The 27,731-nt window shown below is 34.5% G+C and overlaps 1 protein-coding gene and 1 non-coding gene across 2 annotated transcripts; one reads left to right on the plus strand and one right to left on the minus strand.

The window, feature by feature from the left end:
* Positions 1-15,363: 15,363 nt before the first annotated feature.
* TRNAL-UAA (transfer RNA leucine (anticodon UAA)) lies at positions 15,364-15,446 on the minus strand. Its single transcript has one exon. It is a non-coding gene; the product is annotated as a tRNA-Leu (tRNA).
* Positions 15,447-15,862: 416 nt separating this feature from the next.
* On the plus strand, positions 15,863-26,876 carry LOC147502158 (putative sphingolipid transporter spinster homolog 2). Its single transcript, XM_086607116.1, is given in 18 exon segments — positions 15,863-16,160; positions 16,913-17,041; positions 17,476-17,577; positions 18,452-18,556; positions 18,653-18,728; positions 18,853-18,927; positions 19,522-19,624; positions 19,707-19,750; positions 19,752-19,773; positions 21,680-21,761; positions 22,421-22,459; positions 22,682-22,803; positions 23,494-23,570; positions 23,655-23,768; positions 24,311-24,430; positions 25,120-25,248; positions 25,783-25,861; positions 26,482-26,876. Coding segments are annotated over 18 exon segments (1,671 nt in total). The 5' UTR covers positions 15,863-16,008; the 3' UTR covers positions 26,583-26,876.
* The last annotated feature ends 855 nt before the right edge of the window (positions 26,877-27,731 follow it).

Consider the following 27,731-nt stretch of genomic DNA (forward strand, 5'->3'; position numbering starts at 1 on the left):
GGGGCATCGTATCCCGAGTCCAATTCGGCCAATTTTGAAAATAAATAATTAATTAAATTTATTAATTAAATAAAAAATACGATTAAAAAAATCACGGGCGTTACATTCATAGTCGATAGGTATGAACATTCATTGTTAATATTGTTAAATAGATTGATGGTATGACACCGAATGTTCATAATCTAACAAAGAGTATTAACATTCATTGGTCACAATCCATTAGGTGTATGAACACCGAATGTTCATAGTTCAATGAAGTGTATGAACATTCATTTGCTCATATATAGTCCATAATAAGTGCCTAAAATTGTATATTTTATATATAGTTTTATAGGCACTTTAAAATATTATTTATGCTTAATTGCGTATTTTTAACGTAAAACCATACATTTGTTTTATTCCATGACATTATGCACATTTTTTTGTCATAAAGGATTATTTGCATATATGTGCATGTCTTTGGAAAAGTCTAATGCAAAATATGTTTTATTAATTTCGTTTAATATTTTTTGTAGGAAATAAAGATGTTGGTCAAAGCCCAATCAAAGCCCGAACCCATGAACCAAAGATGATCATTTAAAGAATCAATAAATGGGAACTCGTGGAATAAATTGTGCTATCAAGAATGGAAGGAAATGTTAGAGAATTGATAATTATGGAAGGAAATCAAGAAAGAATAATTGCAACTACCGCTATATATTCTTACCATTTTCACCACATTAAATATCCCCATTTCCATTAATCATTTATTCCTTTGATTTTATCATATCAAGTCATTCCTTAATACCTTATATTTTTTCGACCATATATATTCTCCCATATCCTCCATATTCTTGCCAATCACTCCATTCACTACAAGAATACTGAGTATTAGCCACAGCCATTAACCGTGGCGAAAGACCTTTTGCCACGGTCATTAGCTGTTGCACGACCGTGGCCAATGCGCCTGTGGCTAATCTTTTGCCACGATTTTTAGCTGTGGTCAAAGCTTGTTTTTTGCCCACAGTTCTAAACCATTCCACGAGCCATGGCAAATAACTCTTTTGCCACAGCTAGAAACTGTGGCTAATGCTTATATGAATCGTGGGGGTTTGCTGCTGGATGTATTGTTTGGCCACGGTTGAAGGTCGTGGCAAATGCTTTCAATTGTTTTAAAAAAAATTGTTCCAGCACCTTTATATCACACCTACATACAACTTTCAATTGTTTTAAAAAAATATTGTTCCAGTACCTTTATATCACACCCGCAGTTCATATCATACAAAGATCTACCATTTCAATAAAACCCCCCAGAATCATAATTCTCCACAATTTAAAATTTCATAAACAGTACTTAACATAAATATTTTTACATCAAAGGTCCAATTAGGAATCCAAACTTACATAAAAGAAGATAATAGACTACTAACTACTCTTTAAGAAATTTGAAAATTATTAAAAATTCCAAAAAAAAAATGAAAACATCACCATTTATAATGCCTAAACTCGGTAGACTACATTCCTAGCCATCTAAACAATGCCTCAACTATGTCGGATCAAAGTCTGTATACATAGGTTCGCTTAGTTGTACCTCATCATCATGTATCCTACCTTAGAGAGTAAGCTTTGAAGACTTAGCTACAGCCATATAAAAGCAACCATTAAAACTAAAACGACACACCAATCGCACAGAAAATCGTGTGATATAGCAAATATCAATTACGTGCATTACGTGTTGTAAAATGTTGTACAAATTAATCCCAGCCGAACGCTGCATTGTAATTAGTCGTTGACTCCAACTTCTTTGCTTCTAAGAAACTGCTCCATCTAAGAAAAGTATAAGTAGAGAAAGTACTAAAATAGTCACTAGAAAATCATCCAACTAACAAATCAATAATAACATTTGGTTTTACCTGTTTGAGAGAGTTAATGTCAAGCTTTAAGCACAAGAGATTGGGAAGTGAACATAAAACTGAACCTGGCCATTCTTTTATCTTATTCCCAAACAATATCAAAGCCTGCAAGTTTTGACTAACACTGAGATGGAACCAAAGACATAAATTTTGCAAACATATTTTTCAATCAATTTTTGAAAACTCTTCATTAGCACAGAGCTTCACCAAGCCAAGTTAGCTTGGCATAACATTCATATTTGACACCCTGGAAGAAGTAGGCTGCTAAATGCAGTGATTTCCAATGCATGGGCAACTTTTATAAACATATCAACCAACCATTTTCTGAGATTTATAAACATCAAATTGATTAGCAATAAAATTGTAGTCAAAGTATTAGGAATGAGCTAATAATAAGCCTATCTGGAAATCCTCTAGAGAATCTATTGACTAGGTTTTCCTTCATAGTAGCATTGTTTTCAGATACATGTATGGCTCGATCTTCCGCCGGATGGGATGAAGTGGGTAGCTATTGATTGGTGAAGCCACCTTACAAAAAATATAGAGATAAAAATATCTGAAAACATCAAAACCTGGGGAAATAAGGAATGTTATCATATCTGTAAAATCCTTAGGTAAATGTGTTGACTACTTGTCCTTAAGGAAATAAGGAATGTTATCGTAACTTAATAAAGAAAGCAAAGAAAAGCACCAATTACCTCCTTCCATTGGCCACATCTGTAATTTCAGCTCTAGTAGGCAGACCTGACTTGACAAGTGACTCCAAAACCTGTGTTGCCCTGATGACTGGAATGTGAGCAGCTCCACATATAGATATAATTTCTTCTTGAATGTCTGCTAGCCTTACCCATCCACATTCTAAAGCAAGATTACCTCTGGCAATCATAATCCCCAAGGGATTAGGAGACCGCGATTACTGCGAAAAACAAAAGAGGCAATTTCTCAAATGCACTGGGTCTCAATCTTCAATACAACCCCCAAGTTCCTAAACTTCCACTTCTTCAATTCTTTTTGTAGAACAACAATATCATGAACATATCGCATAAATGATACCACAACCATGTCTGCTTGAGCAGCAACAAATTGCTTGCATAAATCCATCTGACTATGCTAGGAATACACCAAGCATCTACTAGAGAACTCAATACCACTCAGCGAATATATAAAAAATGTATAGCCCGGCATACGCACCTTGGTAGAGATAGACAATCTTGTTTGCTTTGGATATAGTCTCTTCTTTTCGCGAGAGTCGCAGCTCCAAACTCTACATAGAAAAAAAAACTATACCAATTCATACAAAACTAAAAGCGATAAACTTTAAAAGAGGAACAACCGATATTGGAACTCACAATTGAAACCTTGTCAAATACTCAAATTAATCACAATAGTTAACTAAATAGGAATTCCGGACATCTAGAGGCTTCAAATTTTCAAGGAACCGATCAATAGCCCAAAGTTCAATATGAGATATCAAAGTCAACTACCTTCTCCAAATTGAAAGTCTACTTGAAGATACTTCAATAAAATTTTGGGGTAGGTCCTAATACAAGTGAGCTAATAGTAAAATTGAATTAGATATATAACAAATTGATCCAATACAAATACTAAACCAAGCAAAATCAAGAACTGGGTCAAACCTTCAAGACTCCTCGAGAGGATTGCCACGAGCAAAAGCTTTCTAAGAGTCGCCATCGCATCGCGACACACATGGTTAGCAAAGTACGGTGTTGAACTTTAGCTACATGGCATCTGAACAATTATCACTCAAACAATTAATAAAACTATGCAATCCTGTTGAGATTAATAGTCCCACAATGGGAGCTTACAACTTACACTATATCAAAACAGGACATCCCTAACAGTCAAAAACCGTTACTAAAAATATTTGTAACGGTTTTTTTGTGTCACAGTTTTGGCGTTTCTAATTCGTTATTAATATTCGTAACGGTTTAAAACCGTTACATAATTATTTATTATAACGGTTTTTTCCGTAACTGAAAATATTTACTAACAGTTTTCTTTGCTCAATTGTGTTACTCTTTTTTTAGCAACAGTAACAGTTTTATAGAGTTAGTAACGCTTTTTGACCGTTACTCTTTTCTAACAATAATAACAGTTTTATAAAGTTAGTAACGCTTTTTTGTGTTACTGATTTATAAAATTTGTAACAGTGAATTTTCTTTTGGTAACGGTTTTGTTGCTTCGAAAGTGTTACTCATTACAAAGCTTAGTTACGGTTTTCCACCGTTACAAAACTATTTCATATGTAAAAAAAAAAATTTTGCCCCAAAACCACCCTTTTTGGGAGACTACTGAACCCGCATAAAGATACCCCAACTTATTGGGTATTCTACAATCATCCATAACATAAACAAAAAGTCTCACAAGTAAATCCAATCACATAATCTTTTATTAAAATAACATCACCAAAATGTCTTTTCATAAATAGGATTTGCCACGAATGAAATACACATTGTTTTCCAAATCAATAGGACTTGTCCTTAAATTCAAGCTCTCATGTCATTTGTATATAACTCTCACCTTCAATAGTTGCAAGCATCAAGGGATGACTTTGGAATGGTATCATCAGAAAAGTCCCTTTCATCGTATACACCAATAGAAATAAATAAAAAGGAGTCAAGCAAGTAGAAAACAAATATGTATAAATATATATATACTTATATCTTATTCTTATGTAATAGCTTCTTATACTCAAACTACAGAATTCAAAAAATAGAGTATGGTAGTAGACTAGTAGCAATAGAAGCATAGTATAGACATGAAAGTTTATGTAACGCCCCAAAACCCTATAACCTTGTCAGATACCTTGACAAAAGACAAAAAAAATTCGACAGTCTCCTCTGTATTTTCAACATTTTATAGACATAAATCCTATCATAACCTGAAAATTAAATGATATACAATATATTAAAACCTCATACCTCAGTCGTAAACCCAACTACTCAAATATATATTGATTTGTAGAACTGACTACTTAACCATCTTAACCAATGCCAGTTAAGTAAAATAACCAATCCTCGAATCAAAAGGACACTATAAATTATATACCAAAATTAAAATGAAAACAATATATACATCACTTCCACTTATATCAGTGTTATACACCTCTATTAGTTCCAACCAGAGATACTACACTTCGAATATATATACACCATACATTCACACTACTCATATGTAAGAACCCATCTTCCAAAACAAAACTCGTGAATATTCCAACATCCGCATACACTTGTCACATATGAAACGAAAGAAAACCACACAAGGACCTTACCTTTCATTAACTGCTAGGTCTCCTGTTGTTGCTCTCCATCTACATTCCAATACATCACCAAACAGAGATATATCACTTCAAATATACAACAAGACCCTCGAATAGATCTATTCTTAGACCAAAGTGAACAAAATAAAAAGATACAAAAACAAACATTGTATAATATTACCAGGTACAAGCCTTCCATGAACCATAGAACTCCAGTCTAGAGCAAAACCTTCATATTTGTGCCTGCTAAACTTCATTAACAAATCCATAGAAAATGAGCTAGAGTCTCCTGTGCTTATTACATACATCTCTACTAAAGCATTTAGATGTGAGCTAAAGTCCCAGACCTGCATATAAAAGCCAATTGAATATACAGTTCAATGATCGGCCAAAGAAGAGAGAAAATTCTTACTTGCAGAAAGCGTAAAGGTGTACCTTCTCTGTAGCAACCTTTTGCCTATTCTGGCTTCAGAGCTCTGCATGCCTTGGCGTCAACTAAAGCATGGTCAGCTTGTCCTAACCGGGCCCAACAAAGACTCTTATTAGAGAGTAAAGCTGCATTGCTGGGATCTAAGGTCTGCATTAACAACTATAGCTTATATTAATTGTAATTAAATCATATGCATTTTGGGTAGAAAGTTATAAAAAGAGAAGGTCAAATAAAAGCATCTCTAACTGCATATATATTTGCAAACCGAACTCAATTATATGTAACAGAAATAAACATTCATGGCAGACATCAATAACAAGAAGAAACTCAAAACCACATAATTATTTGGTGTCTTCTCTATTCCTTCTTGCGTGGTTTGGACGTTGTAGATCTGCCGATTTTGTTGAATATATTGTATTTTGGGTTTTTTTTGTGTTAGTAAATAATTGAGAGATGTCACGAGGGATTCAAATCGTTTCCATCACTTCAGTAATGGGGTTTACTTTTGTGGGAATCATTGGTGAGTGGTCAATATTATGAAGAACAAACCTTCCGGCTCAAATTGCAAACGTTGGTTTTAGTCTAAGTAATTGCTTGAGAAGGGGGAAGCCGGTGGTACCTTCTATCTTACAAACTCGACTTAAGCTTTTGTTATCAACCCAAAGGTTGGGGAAGTTCCTTAAGAAGCTTTGAGTTTTTCGCGGCATGGATTGAATTTTGGAAGATATTATGCTATTACGATCGAATAGAGACAAAATAAAAAGCGGGGTCCAATTAAAATAGAAATCATACCGGATGCTCAAGCTGCGCTCCTTTGGTTTTGTGGGAGGATGCTTCGTCATTGAAATTAATCATAAAACCACCAGGCGAAAAGATGGTAGATGAATCTGTTCACAACTCTCTTTGGTTTGAAAGGTGACTATCGATTAGGCGTTGGATTAGGAGTTGGTAGTTAAGAAATTTCAGTTCGATCTCATACTAGAAGTTTCGGTAATGTAAGTACTTTCCAAAACCAAAGACAAAGGAAGCCTTGTATAATATCGCCCGAGCATATCGACAAGGAAACATTCATGCGAAGTTAATATATAACGCAAGGTAGTACTAACAAATGTAAACAAGAAAAATAAAATGCAGATTGAAAAAATATAGTAAGCGATTACCTCGGGCATTTCTTGCTTTTGCACTCGGCAATCTCTTTGCACACATCAACTTCTTTCACATTTGGTCTTTCCTGCATCAATCAATTCAACAAAATTAATAAAAAACTAACAAATATATGAACCTATAAAGAATAATGAGCAGATAAAAAAACCTGATCTTTGTGGCCATCAGATTGCATATGCTCAATGATTCCATCAATACTCCAGTTGGAAATAACTTGAACAGGAGATGTCACTTGTAAAAGAACTTCAACAGCTGAACAGCTGAGCGGTTGCTTCTTTGAGCTGCAACTTGAATAGGCTTCAGGCCATCCTGTGACGACGAAACACATTTAAGTAATGCAGACTAGAAATACCAATTTCATGATCCAAAATATCAAATAAATTAAAATCTATAGATTGGAAGAGATGAGTCCAAGGCACCACCATTTTCCTTCCTTTATCCGGGCTTGGACAGCCATGTAAAAGCAATAAGAACAATATTTACCTTTATCCGAAAGTGCCGCCAAAAAAGCCAAGTGACTACAAACTGTGACCTGCATGTTACAAGCACCCCGCATTAAGGTCAAATGCTACACAAGCTTCTAAAAAGTCTAAAAGGTAGGAAAAAGAAACAAAAATGGATGTAAACTATAAACTTGATTACAGATGGATGTATGTATTCACCTCTGCTGAAGGCAAGTTACTACAAGACAGCTTACTCCTGATGTATCACTTCCAAAAGACACCAAACAAACCATAAGAATAATACTGGCCTAGAAGGATAGAATAACATTTAGTTCAACACGTAAAGGCTTACCTAAAATGTTAACGTCCACACCTTCTTGAATAAGGAAAAGTGTGATATCCTCGTAACCTTTTGATGCTGCAAGATGTTGTTGAAAACATAGGCTCCTATAATTTAGCTGAAGATGCATTTGGTTGGAGAAAATACAATAAAGAGATACTCCTAGAATCCTAGACTACCTAGGGGAAAAAAAGTATTTTTAGTCCATTGGAAAGAACAAATTTTTGAGAGAATATTTTGCGTTTGAGCGATTCCAAGTTCCAACAATCTCCTAGGATTCATCAATTAGGTACTTTCGGTGACACTTTCATTACTACCAATAAATACTTATACATGATGCATAAATTACAAAGAACCAAATAATTAAACATGATAATTAAATTACTATTCTAATGATTAAGAAAACTTGCGTACCATTTCCTGCAGCAACCCAAACAATATTGGAACTGAAAGCTTCCCAAGCAATACTATCTTGTGCCTGTCTAGTGACAATTAAGACAAACTTAGAATATTAAAATGAATAGCACACAAGAGAGAAGTAGTAATATATACAAATAAATGGAGGGCAACACACCACACAAGACCTTCCTTTCACCAAACCCGCCAAATACATATCATAACACACATCCGATCCTCTCAAGATCTACCACGTACTCTAGTACCATGTTAACTACCACTTCACTAGAGGTGCCCAAGAAAAACGTAAGGAATACCAAGGGGTCTTCGGTATAAGACAGGGTAGGCAAACACCTAATAACAAGCTAACAACCCGTATGGTGGGAATAGTCCAACAACAAAATATAGTACCTACAATTATTACAGAAGAGGAGAATCGCAATCCCAAATCAAAGTCTGTACACAGAAGAATATACTCATCATACCATGCTTGGATTTCTTTTCCTCGGAAAATTTCATCCATAAAATCCATATTTACCAAATCAAATAATATGCTTGGGCAATAACAAAACAATAAATAAGTAAATTCATGGCAACAAATTATCATCACTAACACCAATAGTGTAAAAAAATGATAAATATACATATACACCATTGACTTTTGGAGCAAAAAAGTTACAAGATTTAAATTTTTATATCCTAATCCAAACCAGTTTCATTGTACAGAAACAATATAGGTTTTACAATAGAGCTGATGGTTGTTAAAAAAGTAACAAAATTAAAAAAACCATGCGCATAATTAGAATCCTAAAAAAATCAGACTACAAGATAGTAGTTTCACTCGAAGAACACACCCAAGTTAAAAGTAAAAATCGTACCTTTTTGCACCAACTCAAACTGAACTTGGACTTAATCAGACTGAGCAAACCCTACATCATAATGGAGTAAAAAAGCGAGAGAGAAGTAAGTGGTACTGAACAATTAGCAAACTCTAGGTAATTGAAATGAAGAGGAAAGGGAAGGCGTACTTACGGTGGCAGCAGCAAACAGTAGCGAGACTGTGATAGAGCACAATGAAAATGAATGAGATTTGAGAGATTTATTAAGATAGATTTGAGAGAGGTCAAAACAGATTTGAGATAGAGGGAGAGAATCGATGAAAGGGAGTTTCTTTGCTACTTAGTTAAAATAGTTAAAAGAGAGTTGCGAATAATTGGGACTTAGAATAGCGCGACTTTTTTCTAAATTTCCAAATTTCTAATTCTTTTGTTTTTTCTCGTATAATTCACAAGTCGGTAGCGCTTATTTTTCGTAAGAAAACTTACTAAAAACGTTACAAATTAACTCAATTATAATAAAAAATTGTTGTTACGCTTTATCATGATTTCTAACGGTAATCTGATGAAAGAAACTTTCTTCACGGTAAAAAACTGTTAGGAATTAAAAAAAGTGAACGTTACTAATATCCTATTTTGGTGTAGTGTTAGCTTATAAGTTATAACATAGAAGTTCATGAGTCCATTCCACTTATCACCAATTGGTTAGTTCGGACCTGCTTTTTGTTGCAATTAGTCAAACATAAGGACCACAATAAGTTTTAGAACAAAAATTTACTTCAACAGATTGAAATGGAGAAAACATAAAGTATTTTTGAATAAAAATTCAAAGATTAGGACCGGAATAGCATGTCACGTTGACCTCAGACTAAAATTACAAGACAATAAGTTTTGAACATCTTGTAAGGGCAATGAGTTCAACCTTGTGCAAACAATAACCAAAACAATCAAAATTATTTATAATTGGATGCATCCTAAGCTAGCATGGGTTTTCCAATACTGTTGGTAAAATTATTAATTAGAATGGCATTGTATATAGCAAAAATATGTAATAACAAAGAGGAAGATAGGGAATTCAAATGGGAGCATCTCACTATCAAAAGGACAACAAAATATTGAAGCAACTAAATCATGGATCAGAATGTTTTCCTACTAGTTTTCTTAGTAGTTAAATCAATAATATAATTCTGTCATTCATATCTCCTAAGACACTAAAAGAAGGAAAGCAAATACTTACAGTATTAAAGGCATGCAATTCCATGTCTGCGCATACATACACAACTTACAAGCTCAAGTTCTTAAAAACATGTAACTAATAAATTTAATATATCACAAATTAGGTATTACACAATTTTAAATATATATCAAGCAATTTGATCAAATATATCATAATGGATAAGATAACAAACCTGCTTTGCCAAAGTACAACACTATTAGGTGGCATGAGAGAAAGAAGGGGGATAACGTGAATGGAAAAAAGCATGGATAGCTCCACAACCTTACTACAATGACCCAAACACAAATTAAACGCCCATAAATAAGTTCTAAACTATGGAAAAAAGAATAATACAAACATGAGTAACAATCGAAACCCACACCAATACAGAGATGGGGAAAAAAACACATGCAAAAATGAATACGCTGAACAGACATGTTTACATCAAATATAATAAACAGTGAATGAAGTCATTTCATATGAACATAATTTATCAAAAATATCTTAAGAAAAACACTACCTTCAAAGCCGAAATTGGTAAACCCTAACCCTAAAAAAGTAAAATTTTGATATGGGAAAGGGAGACATGAGGAAGAATAATTACCTTCGATTGAAGGCGTCGTTCTTCTCTTTGAAAAAAATGAGATGATTTAGAGAAAGAAGATGACTTCTAGGAAAATAAATGGGGTGATAACATAAAGAGCTCAACCTGAAGAAGAAATGGGGAAGACAGGAGAGAGACGACCTTATACCCACTCCTTCTTGCCACCCATATCTGAGAGAGAGAGAGAGAGAGAGAGAGAGAGAGAGAGAGAGAGAGAGAGAGAGAGAGAGAGAGAGAGAGAGAGAGAGAGAGAGAGAGGTGGGAAGAAAACCGAGCAAGAGGGTTTACCCTAAAGCTATTTTGATGAACATTTCTCAGTGATACATTTCATTTCACGCTCCTTTATTTTTCAAGAGATCAACGGATACAAAAACATAGATTTACATCAACGGTTCAAAGAAAAAGAAACATGACCATGGCCAAAAACTCACCTAAACTCAAAACCACATACGTAATTGGCCACAGCTGCTAAAAGCTTTAGCCACGGATAAAGACCGTAGATACTCTGCCACAGCCATAGACCGTGGCTAAAGCTAACTTGTATCTGTGGCCAAAAGTCAGTTTTCTTGTAGTGATTCCTAATTCAAAACCATATCATTCTATTTTATCCTTTATTTGATTACCAATTTATATTTTATTCCATCCTCATACCTTGATAATATCTCTTCTATATTTTATTTCCTAAATTCTTTTATCTTATATTTTCTTCTTCATATCCCAAAGATTATTTCCATTTTGTGTGAAGATATTATATGCACCAAGATATTCTTTGTAGAAGCTATAAATAGATAAGAGAATTGGCATTGAAGACATCCAAGTTTTGAGAAGAAAAATACGTCACAGTGTTAGGCTAGTTTTAATCTTTTGTTCTCTTTGTTACATTGTGAGGAAGAGAGATAAAAGTGTGTACATGATATTTTTCCGACGAGCAATAAAGTGATTTCAAGGTTGAATATAATGGTGGTATTCTTTTACTCTTTTGATTACTCTGTTAGCATGACAGGGTAAAATATTCACCTTAATGGTGGAAGATGAATCCCCTATCATGAAGATATAGATTTAGTTTTATATTTTCAAGTTTTAATTCCCCATATCTTGTTGATTTAATTATGTCTAATGATATTCTTCCAAAATAACTTAGAGAAAAATAGTCATGGATTCTATCACCATTCGGGGTATTTTCCATTGTTTGTTCTTATATAAGTCTATTTTAAAGTTTGGTTTTGATGTTTAATTATTTATCGTGGATGGTTTATGCTCCTCTATTTTATGTGGTGATTTTTCATACTTAGATAAACAAACGTATATGCTTGAAGAAATGGAAGATTTATTTATTGAGATATTCTTTTAAACGTGACTAGCGTCCATAAAATGCTTGTATTGAAAAAAATCATCCATTAAATTTACAACTAGCATTGGAGTTTGTTTGATGAAATTTATAAAATAAAGGGGAATAAAGATTTGGAAATATTGAAATAATCTATTCTTCAAAAATAGGGATGAAGTCATTCACTATTAGGATTTCTCATTAACTGAATTCGTGAAAACCGAAAAAATTTAGTTTAATTAGTTGATAAAATAGAAGCAAATTTTCATTATTAGATTAAATTAGTTTGAAAAAATCAAAAATCCAAAAATTCTTTTAAATCTCACGTACCTAGTTAGTTATTGGTTCATTAATTCTCTTCGCTCTAATTTCTCCATTTCAAGGTGTGGTTCGACTCTAACTTGTCACTATTCTTTTTAATTGTTGTAGGTTTGAAAATTATATTTATTGATTTGCAGGTTCTAAATGACAAGAATTTGTGAAATTCAGTCCACTAGGTGTATGAACAATGAATGTTCATAATCCAATCATGGTATGAACACTGATTGTTCATATTACAATGGGGGTATGAACATTGATTGTTTATAGTCCACTAGGTGTATGAACAATCATTGTTCACACCATAGTCCAACAAGAGTATGAACATTAATTGTTCATATTACAATGGGTGTTCTCAATCATCATGTTTAACAGGAGTATGAACAATCAACATGAGTATGAACAATCATTGTTCATATTACAATGGGTGTATGAACATGCGGTGCTCATAGTCCAACAGGAGTATGAACATTGATTGTTCATAGTCCAATAAGAGTATGAACAATGAATGTTCATACATATATTTCCTAACATTCAAATCCTAACATGTAAATTGTGAAAGTTACCATGAAAATCCTAATATTGATATGAACAAATAATGTTCATATTTTTTTCTAGCAAAAAAATCACGAATTTCGATAATTATAACATGAAAAATATAATTCGACATCATTTAAATGTACCTTTAATGGTAGTTCTTCTTCTTCCCCGTCCTCAACTTGTTTTGAAAATAACACAATTTCTTGGTTTACTTCATCCTCTTCATTCAAATCATCACTTTCTGTTTTCTCACTCATACCTTGATTTTCTTCTTCTATATCACCTTCTCTTCTGTTTTCATCCACATTAACTTCTTAATTTCTATCCTCATCATAAAACTGAACAACATTTTCTATAGTATTTGATAATTCTTCTTGGTGTTCTTCACAATAAATATGATTTTCAAGTCTTAGATTTGTGCAATTTTCAGTGTTGCATGTGTTCTCTTCAGTCCGCAATGGTGAATTTGACATTTTGTTTTGTTTTGATAGAAATTTGAGATTTAGGGTTTCGGTTTATGGAGAACTTTTTGCGGGGTTTTTTTTTCTGCGTCTGTTTTGTGTTTTTGAAATATTCGAAACACGTAACTGAAGCCTGAAGCCGTATTTGATGGTTTACACGTATTCAAGGGCAAACTTGAACTTCCCCATCCCTGTCCTTGAGAGTGATTATGAAAAAAGCTTGGGCTTGGGAGTGATTATTTCACTTGTTTTGTCCTTGAGAGGCACTCTCTATTTGAAATAAGTCTAGAGGATGTGCTAATTTCAACCCGTGTACAATTGTCAAATTCGACCAATAATATACAAGGAAAAGTAATAATGATGTTTCTTTACTTTGCCGCGTGCCTAAGCTCAATTTTGACACCCACATAAGCTTAATTTCGCAACTGATTGCCAACAATGCGCTCAACTTCCAATTTTTATTGATGCATAGAATGAGGTTATGCGTGTGTGTGTGAAAGATTTGAGGATAGGGCCCTGTTCTTATTTGACTCTAGTGTTGGCAATGAGCGTGTATTTGGAACCAAATGTAAAGAGCAAAACATATCCACAAACATGAACGATCGTTTTTTTATTGTGTAAAATGTAACAAAAGAGTGAAAAGACAATTAACACTGAACAATTCCTGGCAAAAGGTTTGATTTTAGTATGTAAACACAAATTTAATAGTGTTTAGTGGATCATGAATCACGTATTATTTAACATAATATGAAGAATGTAAATAATGAATCAATGAAATGTTGTACCTTGATCCATAGAAAAAATAATGTGTAGAATCCAATAATGAATACCAAATCACCATTTCTCTTCCAAACCTTTATAAACTTTAATGTGTTGATGAATACCAAATCACCGTTTCTCTTCCAAACCTTTATAAGCTTTAATGTGTTGATTGTTGTAGTAGAGAAATATGGGGTTTCTCCACTCCTATATAAAGGATGGAGAGAGGACGGTGGTTTCAAAGTCTTTTAGTCTTCCATCTTCCCATAATTGGTGGAGTAAGTCATTTAACCTTCTTCTCTTAATTAGTCAATGCAATTAAGACATGAGTAAAAAGATATTTACTTAAGGAGTAACCCACACATCAATTTAGAAACCGAAAAGGTTTTGACTTGTTGACCACTTTATGGAGGATATGATATAGTGGTCTTTGGACTATTATATCATATCTTACATAGTATGCTGAATAAAATGTCTGCTGATATGTACTCTCATTATTTAACCAATTAACACTGAAATTTTGTGATCTAGGAATTCTAAAATCTAAGGCACTCGAGCATACAAGATATATGATCAAGGTCTTATTATCAAACTGTCCAAATGTACTTGGACCCTTGGTGAGCCTATAGGTAGAGAAAGTAACTTCTTTCTAAACTTTTGCAGCTCTATCCTGCTCTATCTTGAGGACGTACACCCAAATATGGGTTCTCACAGTAAATTCCTCCAAGGTAGAAACTTTATAAGCTTACGAGTTACGATCATATTTACTAGCAGCTCTAACGCCCTGGATCTCAACAAATTTAAGCCCGCCAATGCTTGGGAACAATTCTCACTACTTATGCTACTTCGTAGTAAACCTGGTCACTGCAAATCGTTCATCCTAGCTCTATCACATTAATGGTAGGCGGCGGTTCTGATCAAAAGGGCATAGGAGAAAATTACACAGGAGAAATTGATGACACACATTAAAGACATTAATGTCATTCATAGCCAGGTCTTGAGTGGAAGACGCAAAAAGAAAAAGATTCAAGCAAAATGCTATAAAAGGAAGAGACTCACCAAATCAGGGGAAGGCGGCGGGCTGGATCTACTCCACCATGTACATCCTCTCCATATCCCATTCGATCTATCTCCCAGACCATATATGCATGAACTATGTTTGGCCTAATTAAATTTCTATCCTAGTTAAGCAACTTGGTCAATAAAAAATGTAAACAAAACAATCAATCTGGCCTATTAGGGTTTTACCATTTACCCTTAAATGATTTCTCCACTATGGCATGGAAATCATCAAAATGGATTAAAAAACCAACAAAATATGGCTATGGCTTTGATAATAAAAATGTAACAAAAACAATGCTGGCTATGGGGTTCGAACCCATGCGCACTTATGTGCAGAAGATCTTAAGTCTTCCCCCTTAACCTCTCGGGCAAACCAGCTAATTGATTTGTTTTCTTATGTCTATGACTCAACACGTTTCATGAACTGAAACTTGAGAGAAATTAACAGTATATTTTGCTTCCCAAATCCACAGCATTCTGCACTTAACAAATTCATGTACCCAAAACCACAAGGTCCACAACTCAGCTGGTCCAGATTTGGAGTCACACCAGCTATGGTGTTGGCTGTGTAGAATCTGGTTTATAAGACGGTTCCAACCCCTGGCCTTACAATCCAATGATGTTGCGAGCTAAGAAATCGCACTTGGCTTGTGGACGTAGAGCCAGATATCATACATCGAACGCATCTGTAAATGACGATGAAAATTCCTAAAAACAGTTGGATGACTTGGATCTATATAACTACTTTAACCCACACGGTTGGCGACAGAATCCAGGTTTAGTTAAAACTTATAAAACACTCAACTCTCCCAGCTCAAAACACAAAGCTCATTAGATATTTTATTTTTCCGTGAACCACCTCTCCTTAAATCCTAATTATAGAAAAAAGGAAAAACAAAAAAGTATCTATTTTTAACAACAGTAAACAATAATGTTTATAATGTTTGGTAAAAAAGAAGAAGAAGAAGATGCCACCCAACAAACAAAAGAACCGCGAAAAAACTTAGAACCAGAATCAGTTGTTATCCATGTTGATGATGCAGAGATAATGGCCAAGGCTTCTTCCAACCCTTCTTGGTTTGGCCCAAAGAGGTATACTTTCTTTTCTCTCTCTCTTATTTTCTGGAATAATAAGATTATTATTTTTTTATTGTTGAATGTTATGAGTTAAAACTGGTGCAATTTGTCTTACATTGTCAGAAAGATTGAAACTTTGATCGCACACTGTACTTCTATTACCTATTGTTTAATCCCATGTTTTTGAAGTTGCACTTCTAGGCATCAAAGTTCAAACAATGCATGTATCCTAGGCTTCTAGCTACAAAATTAAAGTTCCAGGGGTTATATTAGGTTCGGCATACTTGCAACGATTAGATGCTTCGACTTTTAGTAGAGGGTTTTCACAGAAATTTGTCTAGTGTCAAGACAATTGCTTGATATTGAGTGTTTTTTTACCATGTAATGAGTAGCATTAGGGTGGAACGAATTCATATTACATGTGCCTATGTGTAAAACCTGTTTGTAAGCTGGATTGTAATGTGACATTGTCTACCAAACTATTTTAATAAAACTTGTTGTTTTATTGGGAAAAAGAAAGAAGAAGAGAAGCTTCTACTTGTAGTGCCGTAGAGCTGTTTTTCCAGGTAGTGGTACTTGTTGATCATTGCAATATGGAGTACTACTCTACTATTTATTTTTGTTTTTATCAAGATATTTGTATTAGGATATCAATTGAATTTTGAGTTGAGGAATTTGCTCTAGTTGGTACTTGGTAATCTGTTCTTATGTTCCTAGTCTTTGTAGTTATCAAATTATAATTTAACCGAGGAAATTTGTGTTTGCAGGTTGCTCTTTATCTTTTGTGTCATTAATTTATTGAACTATGTTGATCGAGGAGTAATGTCAAGCAATGGTGTAAATGGAAGACAGAGAACGTGTACGAATGATGTATGCATGGCGGGAACTGGAATACAGTAAGATCTAGTTGTAACTTTAGTTTTTGTTTCAATGTAATTTTTTTGAAGGGCAGACCCTTGTATCCAAAAATCTGGACTGCAAGAGACTCATATGCTAGTTGTTGTTGTTTTTTTTCCCCTTTTCTTTCACAGATGTTAGTTACTGTCGGCTCACACTGATTCCATCCTTCTTTGTATCTAATTATAATATTAAGTTACTATCTCTCTAGCTTTCGATGTTTTTTATGCTCTATTTCCTATTTTAACTGTAACCTTCTCTTTAAAACGTATGTGAAGAGATCTAATCATCGATATCTGACTCGTCCATTTTCTATTCTTCGACTTGTATACTTCCACTTTTCTGCTTCAACGTCTTTTCTTTTTTGTTTTCTTCAACTTACATACTACTACTTTTCTAGTTCAACTTCTCATTGGTTTCATGACGCTTACAGGGGAGATTTTAACTTAACAAATTTCGAAGATGGTATTTTGTCAACTGCTTTCGTTGGAGGGCTTCTTGTGTCGTCCTTTCTATTCGCATCGTTAGCCAAGAGGTAAATGCTTAGACAATGTGCACCTCTTTTTGTTTCCCAAATTTGTAAATGACATCTTCTAAATTTGTAAAGTTTAATCCACACGCAAAATAGAGCTATGCATTTGCTATTTAGGAGTCCTTTGTTGTTTCATTTTAATGATGGAAGTTCATTGGTCAATAGAAGTATACAGCAACCCCACTTGCAACTGTCCAATTTATCACACTGGAATGGAATCTTAATTCTTGCATTTTTCTCTGGTTGGATATCATTTAATCCTGTTACTTATCCTTTTATGCAATCTTTGTAATATTTAAAACCTAAAAACTATGCAAGTCGTGAAAAAATTAACTGTAAGTGGAGATAATTCTTAAAAAAACAAAACGATATTCTTGAAAAAATATTGAAGCAAGTCTTTGTGATATGGAGATAGTTCTTAAAGAACATTTAAAATTCATTAAATAGATGACCAAATCAAATTCAAGAGGTGTCCAAATCAGTTGATTTAGGTAGGACGATCTACACATTAACTGTAAATATTTCGCAAAAACAGTCCTTGTTTGTTGTGCTTTCGAATTTCTAAACTTACTATCAGCACCTCAAAAAATTTGATTGTTCAATTGGTTCATTTATGCTGTAGGTGGTGGTTTATTTCATTTCATTTTATTTATTTTATTATTAATATTAATATTAATAATAAATAATATTATTATTCTCTGTTTTCAGATTTCATATTATTTAATCACCCTCTTCCCCAAAACATTATAATAAAAATGAAAAATAAGCAAGTTGATACTATACTGTAGTACAGTATTTCCTTTTAAAGCTAGAGTTTATTTATTTTATATTTACTTGATCCATCTGTTTCTTTGCTTCTATTATTCTCTTTCTGCAGGTTTAACCCTTTTAGGCTTATTGGGGTTGGATTGTCAGTCTGGACTATTGCCACCGCTCTTTGTGGCTTTTCAAGTAATTTTTGGACCATTGCTGTTTTCCGTGTGTAAGTGTACTAACATACAGGGCCTGCATACTTAGATACTAAATCAGAACTGCTCATGTTTCTTACTTGGAAGTATTGACCTTTTCGTTTGTGTAGGTTTGTTGGTGTTGGCGAAGCTTCTTTTGTTAGTCTTGCTGCTCCTTTCATTGATGATAATGCACCAGTTGCTCAGGTTCCGTTTCTTAACTTGTGGGCTAAATACATTGGTCTTCGAATCATATACGTTTTTATCATGAATGTTAACGGTGCATGTGTTGATTCACTCAATGCTATATACTTCCCTCTTATGTTGTCAGAAAACAGCATGGCTTGCAGCCTTCTACATGTGTATACCTGGTGGAATTGCTTGTGGCTATGTCCTTGGTGGACTGGTAAGCTTTTCTTCTTTGGACAATATTGATTGTTTGTTGCACATTAGATGCAAAGAAGTTTTTTTTAAGATGCACTTAGTCTTACTTTGCCTTTAATATGGCTTTATTTGTTTAAAATGAAACCTGGCAGACTCTTGAACGACTCCTCTAATTTTATTTTTTTTTTATCGCAAGATATGGACTAGCTTTAATAGTATAGCATGTCTTTCACCTTGCCCTGTACCAAGTACAATATAAATATTTGCATCTTCTCATTGACCACCCCTAACTTGACTGCCTCTACAACACAGTGGAGTACACCATTGGTTTTACCGTCAACGTTATTCATACGTCAGTTGACTCGCCAGTTGCTATTAGTTTGCTCTGCCCAACGTACTTGAACCAGTTTGCTCAATGCATATAAATATATTCTTTATGAGAATATATATTGGATTTAAATAGTGAATGCAATTATTGGTAAATGTTAGGAAGATAAAATTAAAACTTTTGAGATTTGGTAAAAGATCACTGCAGGCTTATTTACAATTGGTAAAAGCAGAGTTTGGGCTTTCGTTTCTTTGAAAATAACATTACTGTGTTCCCTTAAAATGTCAGGTTGCAACTCACTTCAGTTGGCGTTGGGCATTCTATGGGGAGGCAATTTTGATGTTCCCATGGGCTGTTTTAGCTTTTGTTATAAAACCTTTGAGTCTGAAAGGTGCGTGGTTTTCCTGCTAATAGGAATTTACTAATTTTTATGAAATATAAACGTACTTAGATTATCTATTTCATGTATGAAGGGTTTTCTGATGGTAAATCAATTAAAGGGATTGACATCTGGGGAGGTGCTTCCTCATGAAGCTGAAGGTACTGCAATTTCTCTTTTAACTTTGAATGAGTAATAATAGAATTAGCAGTGTACACTGCAGACCACATTTGATATTATTTTTTTCTTAATGTAATCCTATTAATTATAAGAAAAGGCCTACAAAGGTACAAAGGATGCTTATATCCAAATGACTAAGCTTGAAACTCCCCTCAACTTGGACTCAATCAGTGAACCTATAATAGGTGAGATCCTGGTTTTCTAGCCTAGTGAAGAAGTTCGGTTCATTGCTTTATCCCCTTAGGCTAAGTCCAATGGTGCAGCAAAACACTAAATATCACGTAAATTGTGATCCAATGGTACGTGAAATCGCTAACCCGCTAACGCTATCGGTATAAGTTTCGCTATGTATATAGTCAATTTTAACGATATAGCGTATGCTCTGCACGCCAAAACGAAATCTTGTGGCGGCCAACAGAACAAAGAGCCACACACCAGTGTGAATGGCGGTTTCAAAAGTTTGTTTTTTCTCTCTCCAAGCCACACGTGAATGGCAAAAAAAAAAAAATCAAATGGCCATTGTGAATTACAAAAAAAAAATCTCTCCAGAAAAAAAAAATCTCTACACGCCAGTGTAAATGGCGGTTACAAAAATTGTTTTTTCTCTCTCCAAGCCACACGCCAGTGTGAACGGCGGTTACAATTTTTTTTTTTTTTCTCCAGCAGTTACAAAAAAAAAAAAAATCTCCTACACGCCAGTGTGAGTGGCGGCTACAAAAGAAAAACCATTGGGTGGAACAACGCTATCCCACTAACCGCATATACTGTGCTATTGTGGTTTAGTGTTTTAGAGGTTCAAACCATTGGACTCAGCCTTAGGAAGAAGAAAAACACCACATTTGCTATGAACCACGAAATAAAAAGCTCAATACAGAAGCTCACGCAACTACTGATACTCTGGTTACTGGTCCAAGTGATCTTTAACGAACCTTTTGATCCAATTACTGAAGTTCAAGAAAAAGCTTGTTTGCTGAATATAGAACAGGTGTAACATAAAGCCAATGATGAAACTCTTGTGGTTATTTTTATTTATTTATTTATTAATTTCTTTATATCGTTTAAGAAAACAAGTAAAAGACATGATATAACTAGTTGGAAACCAATTATGTCAACACCTAGACAGCCGGCCAAGCTTGCTATTCAAGGTTCCAAACCCCTGTACACGCGGTTCTGAATGCGTACATAGTATAAAAATATTGCAACTAATTCTGAACGCTTATAGTATAACTAATTCTGAATGTTGGACAACTCTAAAATTCCATTGTGTCAGTGTCGGATGCGGACACGGTTGCGGCCTGGACACGTGTCCAACGCGGCACGTGCATGGTAGTTTGGACACAGCAGGGACGCGGACTTGACTTAAGTAGTTGTGTGAGATATCTTTATGACTCTAGTTATTGCTCCTATGTTTAAGAATCTTCAGTTATTAAAATATGACTTGAAATCTAAAGGTTAGATCAATGTAAACTAAACTTTAAAATATTATTTAATATCCCGTCCTTGCCATGTCCGTGCCCTACTTTTTTAGGACATGCTCATGTCTCCGTGTAGGTGTTGATGTCCGTGCTTCATAGCATGTAGATGTCTGTCTCTAATTTTACCTTATTATTGCTTTTCGTTAAGTGAACCTGAAGAACTATTATCGCTTTTAGTTAAGATGATTCATACATATGTCTATCCATAATTTAACTTATTTAGAAATCGTCTGTCACTTATGCATGTGGATGTCTGTCTCTAATTTTATCTTTTTATGGCTTTTAATGAAGAGTACATGAACAACTATCGTTTGCTTTTAGTTAAATATTTATATAGATGTCTCTCCATAATTTTGTCTTATTTCGAAGTGATTTTTCTTGGTTACAACTGATAATGACATTTTGGTTGCAGGAAAACAGGCCTCTGGTGTCAAAGCTGATAGTTTGACTAGACCTGACGAATTTAATGATCACACGTCTAAAAAAACTTCCTTGTAAGGGTTTCTTACAGTATATCTCATTAAGTACCATACCTATGCTTATGTATATTTCCAAGTATATATATGCATGCATGCATTTGTGTCTGATTGACAAGATTTCTTTACATTCTTAATGGTACTTAGTATGACCACTTTTGGTTTGTGGATAACTGAGTTTAGCAAATGACATGTGTGCTAAGAGAGTGTTTATGTTCAATAAGAGCAAGGAGATGCAAGTGGAGTAGGGTAATCCAGTAGTAGTTTATTGGTTATCTTAACTAAAAGCAGTTGAGTTTCCTGTTCCTCGTAGTGGTGAGTCATTTATCATTTAGAATTGAGGCATTCACTGTGAATAGAAATTTATGGTTCGCAACAGATGTTGATACACATCACAAGGTTGTTTATAATATATGGCATGTATCCCAAGATCTTCACATAATAGCTTGTAGTTCAATATTGTATAGTACAACTTTACAAGTTGAATCTAGTACAATGCATCTCATTATTGTAAATAGCTGGATAGACTGTTTTATTGTATGTGTTTGTCTTTATATTCTGCTTGAGTTTTAACCTGATCAGTAGAAAATTCAAAATTGATCGTGATCTTGAGAAGTAAACAAATCTATTCCGTTTTCCATGTCCGACTAATTAGTGAAAATTGGATATATTTTCAGGCAAAACCCACATCCATGCAAACAGATGAAACGTGAACTGTATGTCTTATCCCCTATATGAATTTAATATTATTCCAACTAGGAAGCGATATTAATTTCCAGGCATAATAGAGAAATCATATTAGTGCACGGACTTACCGAGAAATATTTACATGGGTATCAGCCCACAAGAAGTAATAGAAATAAATTTTTTAATTGATTGATTACAGAAGTAGAGCGAGTTGACTGAGCTACCTGTATTAAGTTCCCTATTTGTTCCAGGTCTAACAATGAAGACAAGCATTTGAATCTATTGTTGAGGTATTGGAAGAAATTCAAAGGTTCAAGGTTTTATAAGGATATGAAAGCTTTGTTTGATAAGGTTTACGTCGTTAATGTCTTTGGTACGTTGACTCTATTCTTCGATCCTGGTGCTTCAATTGCAATCTTTTTGTTTGGAGCTTGATATAGATGTGATTTTGTTTGCTGTATGATATAGACCAATAAGCTTCTGAATGACCAGTTATCTCTTGATTCCGCTTTTGTATTAATATATAAAGGGAAGGGTTCTGGGGACACATAAATAAACTCGTGATCGTTAGTGCACTCGAAGTTCAGCTAATCTTTATATATATTATCTCGTCACAATGTAAAACATTTCCAGAAATTTTATTTCATTTTGAGACTTCTACTCTTATCTAATGTAGTTAACAAATTGAAGAATTGTGGACCGTTCAGCTTCACCGTTAGTTGGAGACCACGTTTTGCGTGGCCACAAATTTTCGAGAAGCCAAATCTAAGGTTTCTAAGAGCAGTCATGATCATGAGTTTGTTTAGGCATCAAATTTAGTTGTCCCTGGAACCCTGGAAAATATATTAATGATTCTCATATATTTGTTGGACTTCTGATGCCTTTGATTACACATAATATATTTGAATTAGATATTTAAACATGTCGCTCTCTGTTTCTTGAGGAACTCGCCTTATTTTATTGAACTACTTCATGTATTTGTCATACTCGTATCATTTATGTTACCTTTTGTATTATGTTTACAAGATTTTGATTTATTGATGTTGCTTCTTTTTCCCTTCAGGTTACGTAGCGTACAACTTTGTCATAGGAGCTTATTCATATTGGGGACCAAAGGCTGGTTATGGTATCTATCATATGGTGAGATCTCGATCACTTTCATGACATTGTTCTTTGTGATCATTCTTGCATACAGTGTACTTATCAAGTCAAGTTCTATGACAGGATAATGCAGATACATTGTTTGGAGGGATTACAATTATTTGTGGAATAGTGGGAACACTAGCAGGAGGCTTCATCCTTGATCGCATGAATTCCACAATAAAGAATGCTTTTAAGGTAATTTCAGTAACGTTTGAAAGCCTTTTAATGGAGTGTCTTTCACCCAACAGAAGACGGCCTCATTAAACATATGTTGTTATACTGAGCAGATTAGACCAAAGATACAAGGAGCTAGAATATAATGATTGCCACTTTCCAACTAGCGTCCTTTTCTTCAACTTTTTATACCAAAACACTGAACCATAAACTCTCTGAAGATATCATCTGTCAGTCTAAATTTCAAATTTGATTCTCTGAAAAATCTTCGACCAAAAATCTCTGAGATAACACAGGAAGATGACTAGGGTGAGGGCCATTCTTATGGATGATTCCCAGATTCTTCACAAGATTAAAACAAATGCAAGTATCAATGCTGAACTTTTGATAAAAGATGCGTTAATCCATCTACTCCTGTGCTATCTCATTTCACCACAAAATAAAGATATAAAGATATAATTTGTTGTTTTGTAAACCATGTTCTCCATCACTAAGCCAGTTTTTAACAGCATTTTTTGTCATTCATTGTCTGTCATTAATGTCTATTTTGATTTCCTTGGCAGCTTCTTTCTGGAGCAACATTTTTGGGTGCGATATTTTGCTTTAGTGCCTTTACTATGCAGAACGTGTATGGTTTCTTCGCACTTTTCGCAGTTGGTGAACTACTTGTTTTTGCCACACAGGTATTCTTCAAAGAGCTAATTTGTTACTTTCAGTCATTTCATTTAATACAGCTGTTAACCTGGCAGCACAGTGTTCATGAGCGACATTTACCCCATTTTATGTTCAAACAATTAAATAAATCTCCTCGTAGGCTGGTACCATACTCGTGTAATGAACTCATTGACTTCCTCCCCAAGAGAGAGAGAGACAGCGAGTTTTCACATTAATTTGTAGCTTTACCAAAACGGTGAGGAGAATTAGCCCTTAAAAATAACCTACACCAACCGATATGACAAGCAGTAGCAAGGAAAAATAAATTCTACTTCACCAGAGCAGAATCAAACAGGAACAAAATCAGGACGAGTTTAGGTCTTTAACAGTCCTAATCAGCGGTTGAGTATAACACAAACAACATAATAACAGCCAGGACTCTACCAAGTTGTGTGATAGCACAACCCACCGGTATGGTCAGATCGGAATCCTTCAGGTTATCTTATTTTTGTTTAATAACTGGATTTGCAATATCTAAAAATTCATTCAATGAAATTTAGATGATCTTATTCAGTAGTTGTTTACCTATATCTGTATAATCAGAAAATAAAAATCTTAATGTTGTTGGGCCATCAACACAAAGTAGCAGCTTGATATTCCAAAACTTGGTACATTTTGAAACCTTTTTATTATAATTCATTTTTTTCGTCTTTTGCAGGCTCCTGTAAACTTTGTCTGTCTCCATTGCGTTAAACCCAGTTTAAGACCCTTGTCTATGGCTGTTTCAACAATTTGTATCCACATATTTGGAGATGTTCCTTCTTCACCACTAGTTGGTGAACTCCAGGTTATTCGCTGTCTTAACCGCTATTATTTTCATGAACTGAGTAACTAGTGTTGCTTGTTGAATATAGGTCCTTAGACTAGCATTGATGATCATATGACCATGTCATTTTAGTTGCCTAGAGTTAAATCCACTTAATCACCTTCTAGTTGTCTGTGAACTGATTGCCTCCTTGAAAAATTTGATGGTCTGTGTACTAGGGTAGTGGCTCGTGATATTGAAAGGACATCAAGGAATTGGTTACTTCTATCAAATTTTTCTCAATTCTTAGAATGTGCAGTTACCTGGATATACAGATATAGATATCGTAAAATGTGATTTGGATGCATAAAATCATTTAACATGAACATACACTCGATGGTCAAAGATAAAATGTGTTTTTCTTTTTTTTCACTTGCCTTCACAAGTTCACATGATTTATGTAGAGATGCACAGATATTGCAATTAATAGCATTCTCAACCAATTAGGTGATAGATTGTTTGCCCACTAACATCTATGATCTGTTTTTAACGGAATAAATATTTTGTGTCGTGCAGGATCAAATTAACAACTGGAGGACGACTACTCTTATCCTCACGTCCATTCTTTTCCTAGCAGCTGCTATATGGTTTATTGGTAAGTCGTGATCTGCTGCTGCTCCGGAAAAAAATAGCAATAAGTTTTAATTTTCTTACATCATCGTTTTATTTGAACACTTTGATGAATAAAATTGGATCACAATTTCCTTAAGAGAATAAAAAGTACTCATGCAGTCAGATGGACAAGTAGTATGTTGGACTTTTTATTTCACTGGTTATCTAGTTTTTTCATCCTGAGATTCATGGTGGTTCTGTCGCCATTTGATGTGGAAGCAAACTTTTTGCATCTTTAGGTATATATAACTGTAATGGTGAAACCAATATAGGTGCCGACTAGCAAAGTCGGTAAAACCTTTGGGTGATGATACCAGAGGCCTGGGGCTCAAACCCCGCCAGCATCAAAGAGTTACTGATCTCATTTAAAACAGGCTTACCAATCAAAAATAAAATAAAATATATAGGAGTTTGAGTGAGATGTTTTTAAATTCAAAGTTGAAGGTCATTACCAACAAGCTCATCACAATTACCATCAAGGCATTAAGAACGATAGAGGCCACTTGCTATCTAGGAACAAGTGGCATACAATCTTATTATGGGTAGAATTACCTGTATGGTTACTCTGTACTAAATCCAATATCTGTTTTTTCGTTTCTCTAGGTATCTTTTTGGACAGTGCGGACAAGTTTAATGAAGAGTCTAACCAAAAACCATTGCTTGAAGGAAACCCAATTGAACTACCAAAGTCTGCTGTACCATAAAGACGCACAATGGATTCTGTGTGCTTGCTCTCTTGTTTTCAAGTTTATCTAATGTAATTAATTTGTTTATTCATTGTGGTGGTAGAAGGCTGTTGGAGAGCTTCAAAGATGTATCTAGGAAAAACAGAAGTCTCCAGTATAATTTCAAGTTATTTGCAGTTGTATAGGTTATTTTTTCTTTTACTTTTAACCGACTATGATAAATGTTGTTAAACTTCTGTCACCATTCTTTAAATCTATGATCCAATTTGATGGTTTCATAGAATTTATACTGTATTCAGTTTTGTTCTGGAAGAGTTTACTTCATTTGTATATGTTGTATTGTCTTAAAAAAGTATATATATGTCACCGCGAAAATCATAAACCTCTCTTGCAAATATAACTGGGGACGCGGATGCACATGCTCCTGTTTTAAAGGATTTATAAATAAAATACTGACCAGTAAGTGTGGAAGCCAAAGGTTCAGCAACTTGGGGTGAAAGGAAAGACTTGACTCACTTCAGACAGCAACGCAGTTGAATAGAGAAACAAAATGGGAGATATGATGAGTAACCTTGATTGTGAGCAATCAGATAAAAAGGGAAGGGAAGGGAAATAGCTGTTGGTGATGAAATGGAGGATGTCTTATTCTCCTTGAGCCAATTTCCTCTGCTGGACGCCTGGAACAAGATGAGAACAACAACTCAGACGGTGATATAGACATGTTGGCAGAGGAATGTAGCTCAGGAGTGGATTAAAAGTGGAGTACCAGATGGCGTTGGTTAAACATTTAACATCGGAAAGGATTTCTAGTTCGGTATCCCCATATTCTCAACAGAGCAAATTGGTTTGAAAATTGTACTTTGCAAAGTTATTTTTTGCAACGAGATTGAGATGCTGCAGTAACCTTATGTGTTCAAAATAATATTATTCACTGAGTTTCCTTACGGAAGCTGAAGAAATGATAAAGGAACAATAGGAAGAACCAAGATCTGAATCAACCCAATCACGCCTTGCGGTGTTCACTGTATGTATTTGTAAGAAGAATAAACTCGGATGGAATTTACAACTGGAAATGAGGATTAACAGACACGCACTGTGACACTTATGTCTATGTATATCACCATATCACTAATACGCAAAGTTATATGCAATCTTCTCTAGAGGACA

Source organism: Coptis chinensis, chromosome 4 (genome assembly GCF_015680905.1).
Source record: "Coptis chinensis isolate HL-2020 chromosome 4, ASM1568090v1, whole genome shotgun sequence".
In the NCBI taxonomy this organism is placed as follows: domain Eukaryota; kingdom Viridiplantae; phylum Streptophyta; class Magnoliopsida; order Ranunculales; family Ranunculaceae; genus Coptis; species Coptis chinensis.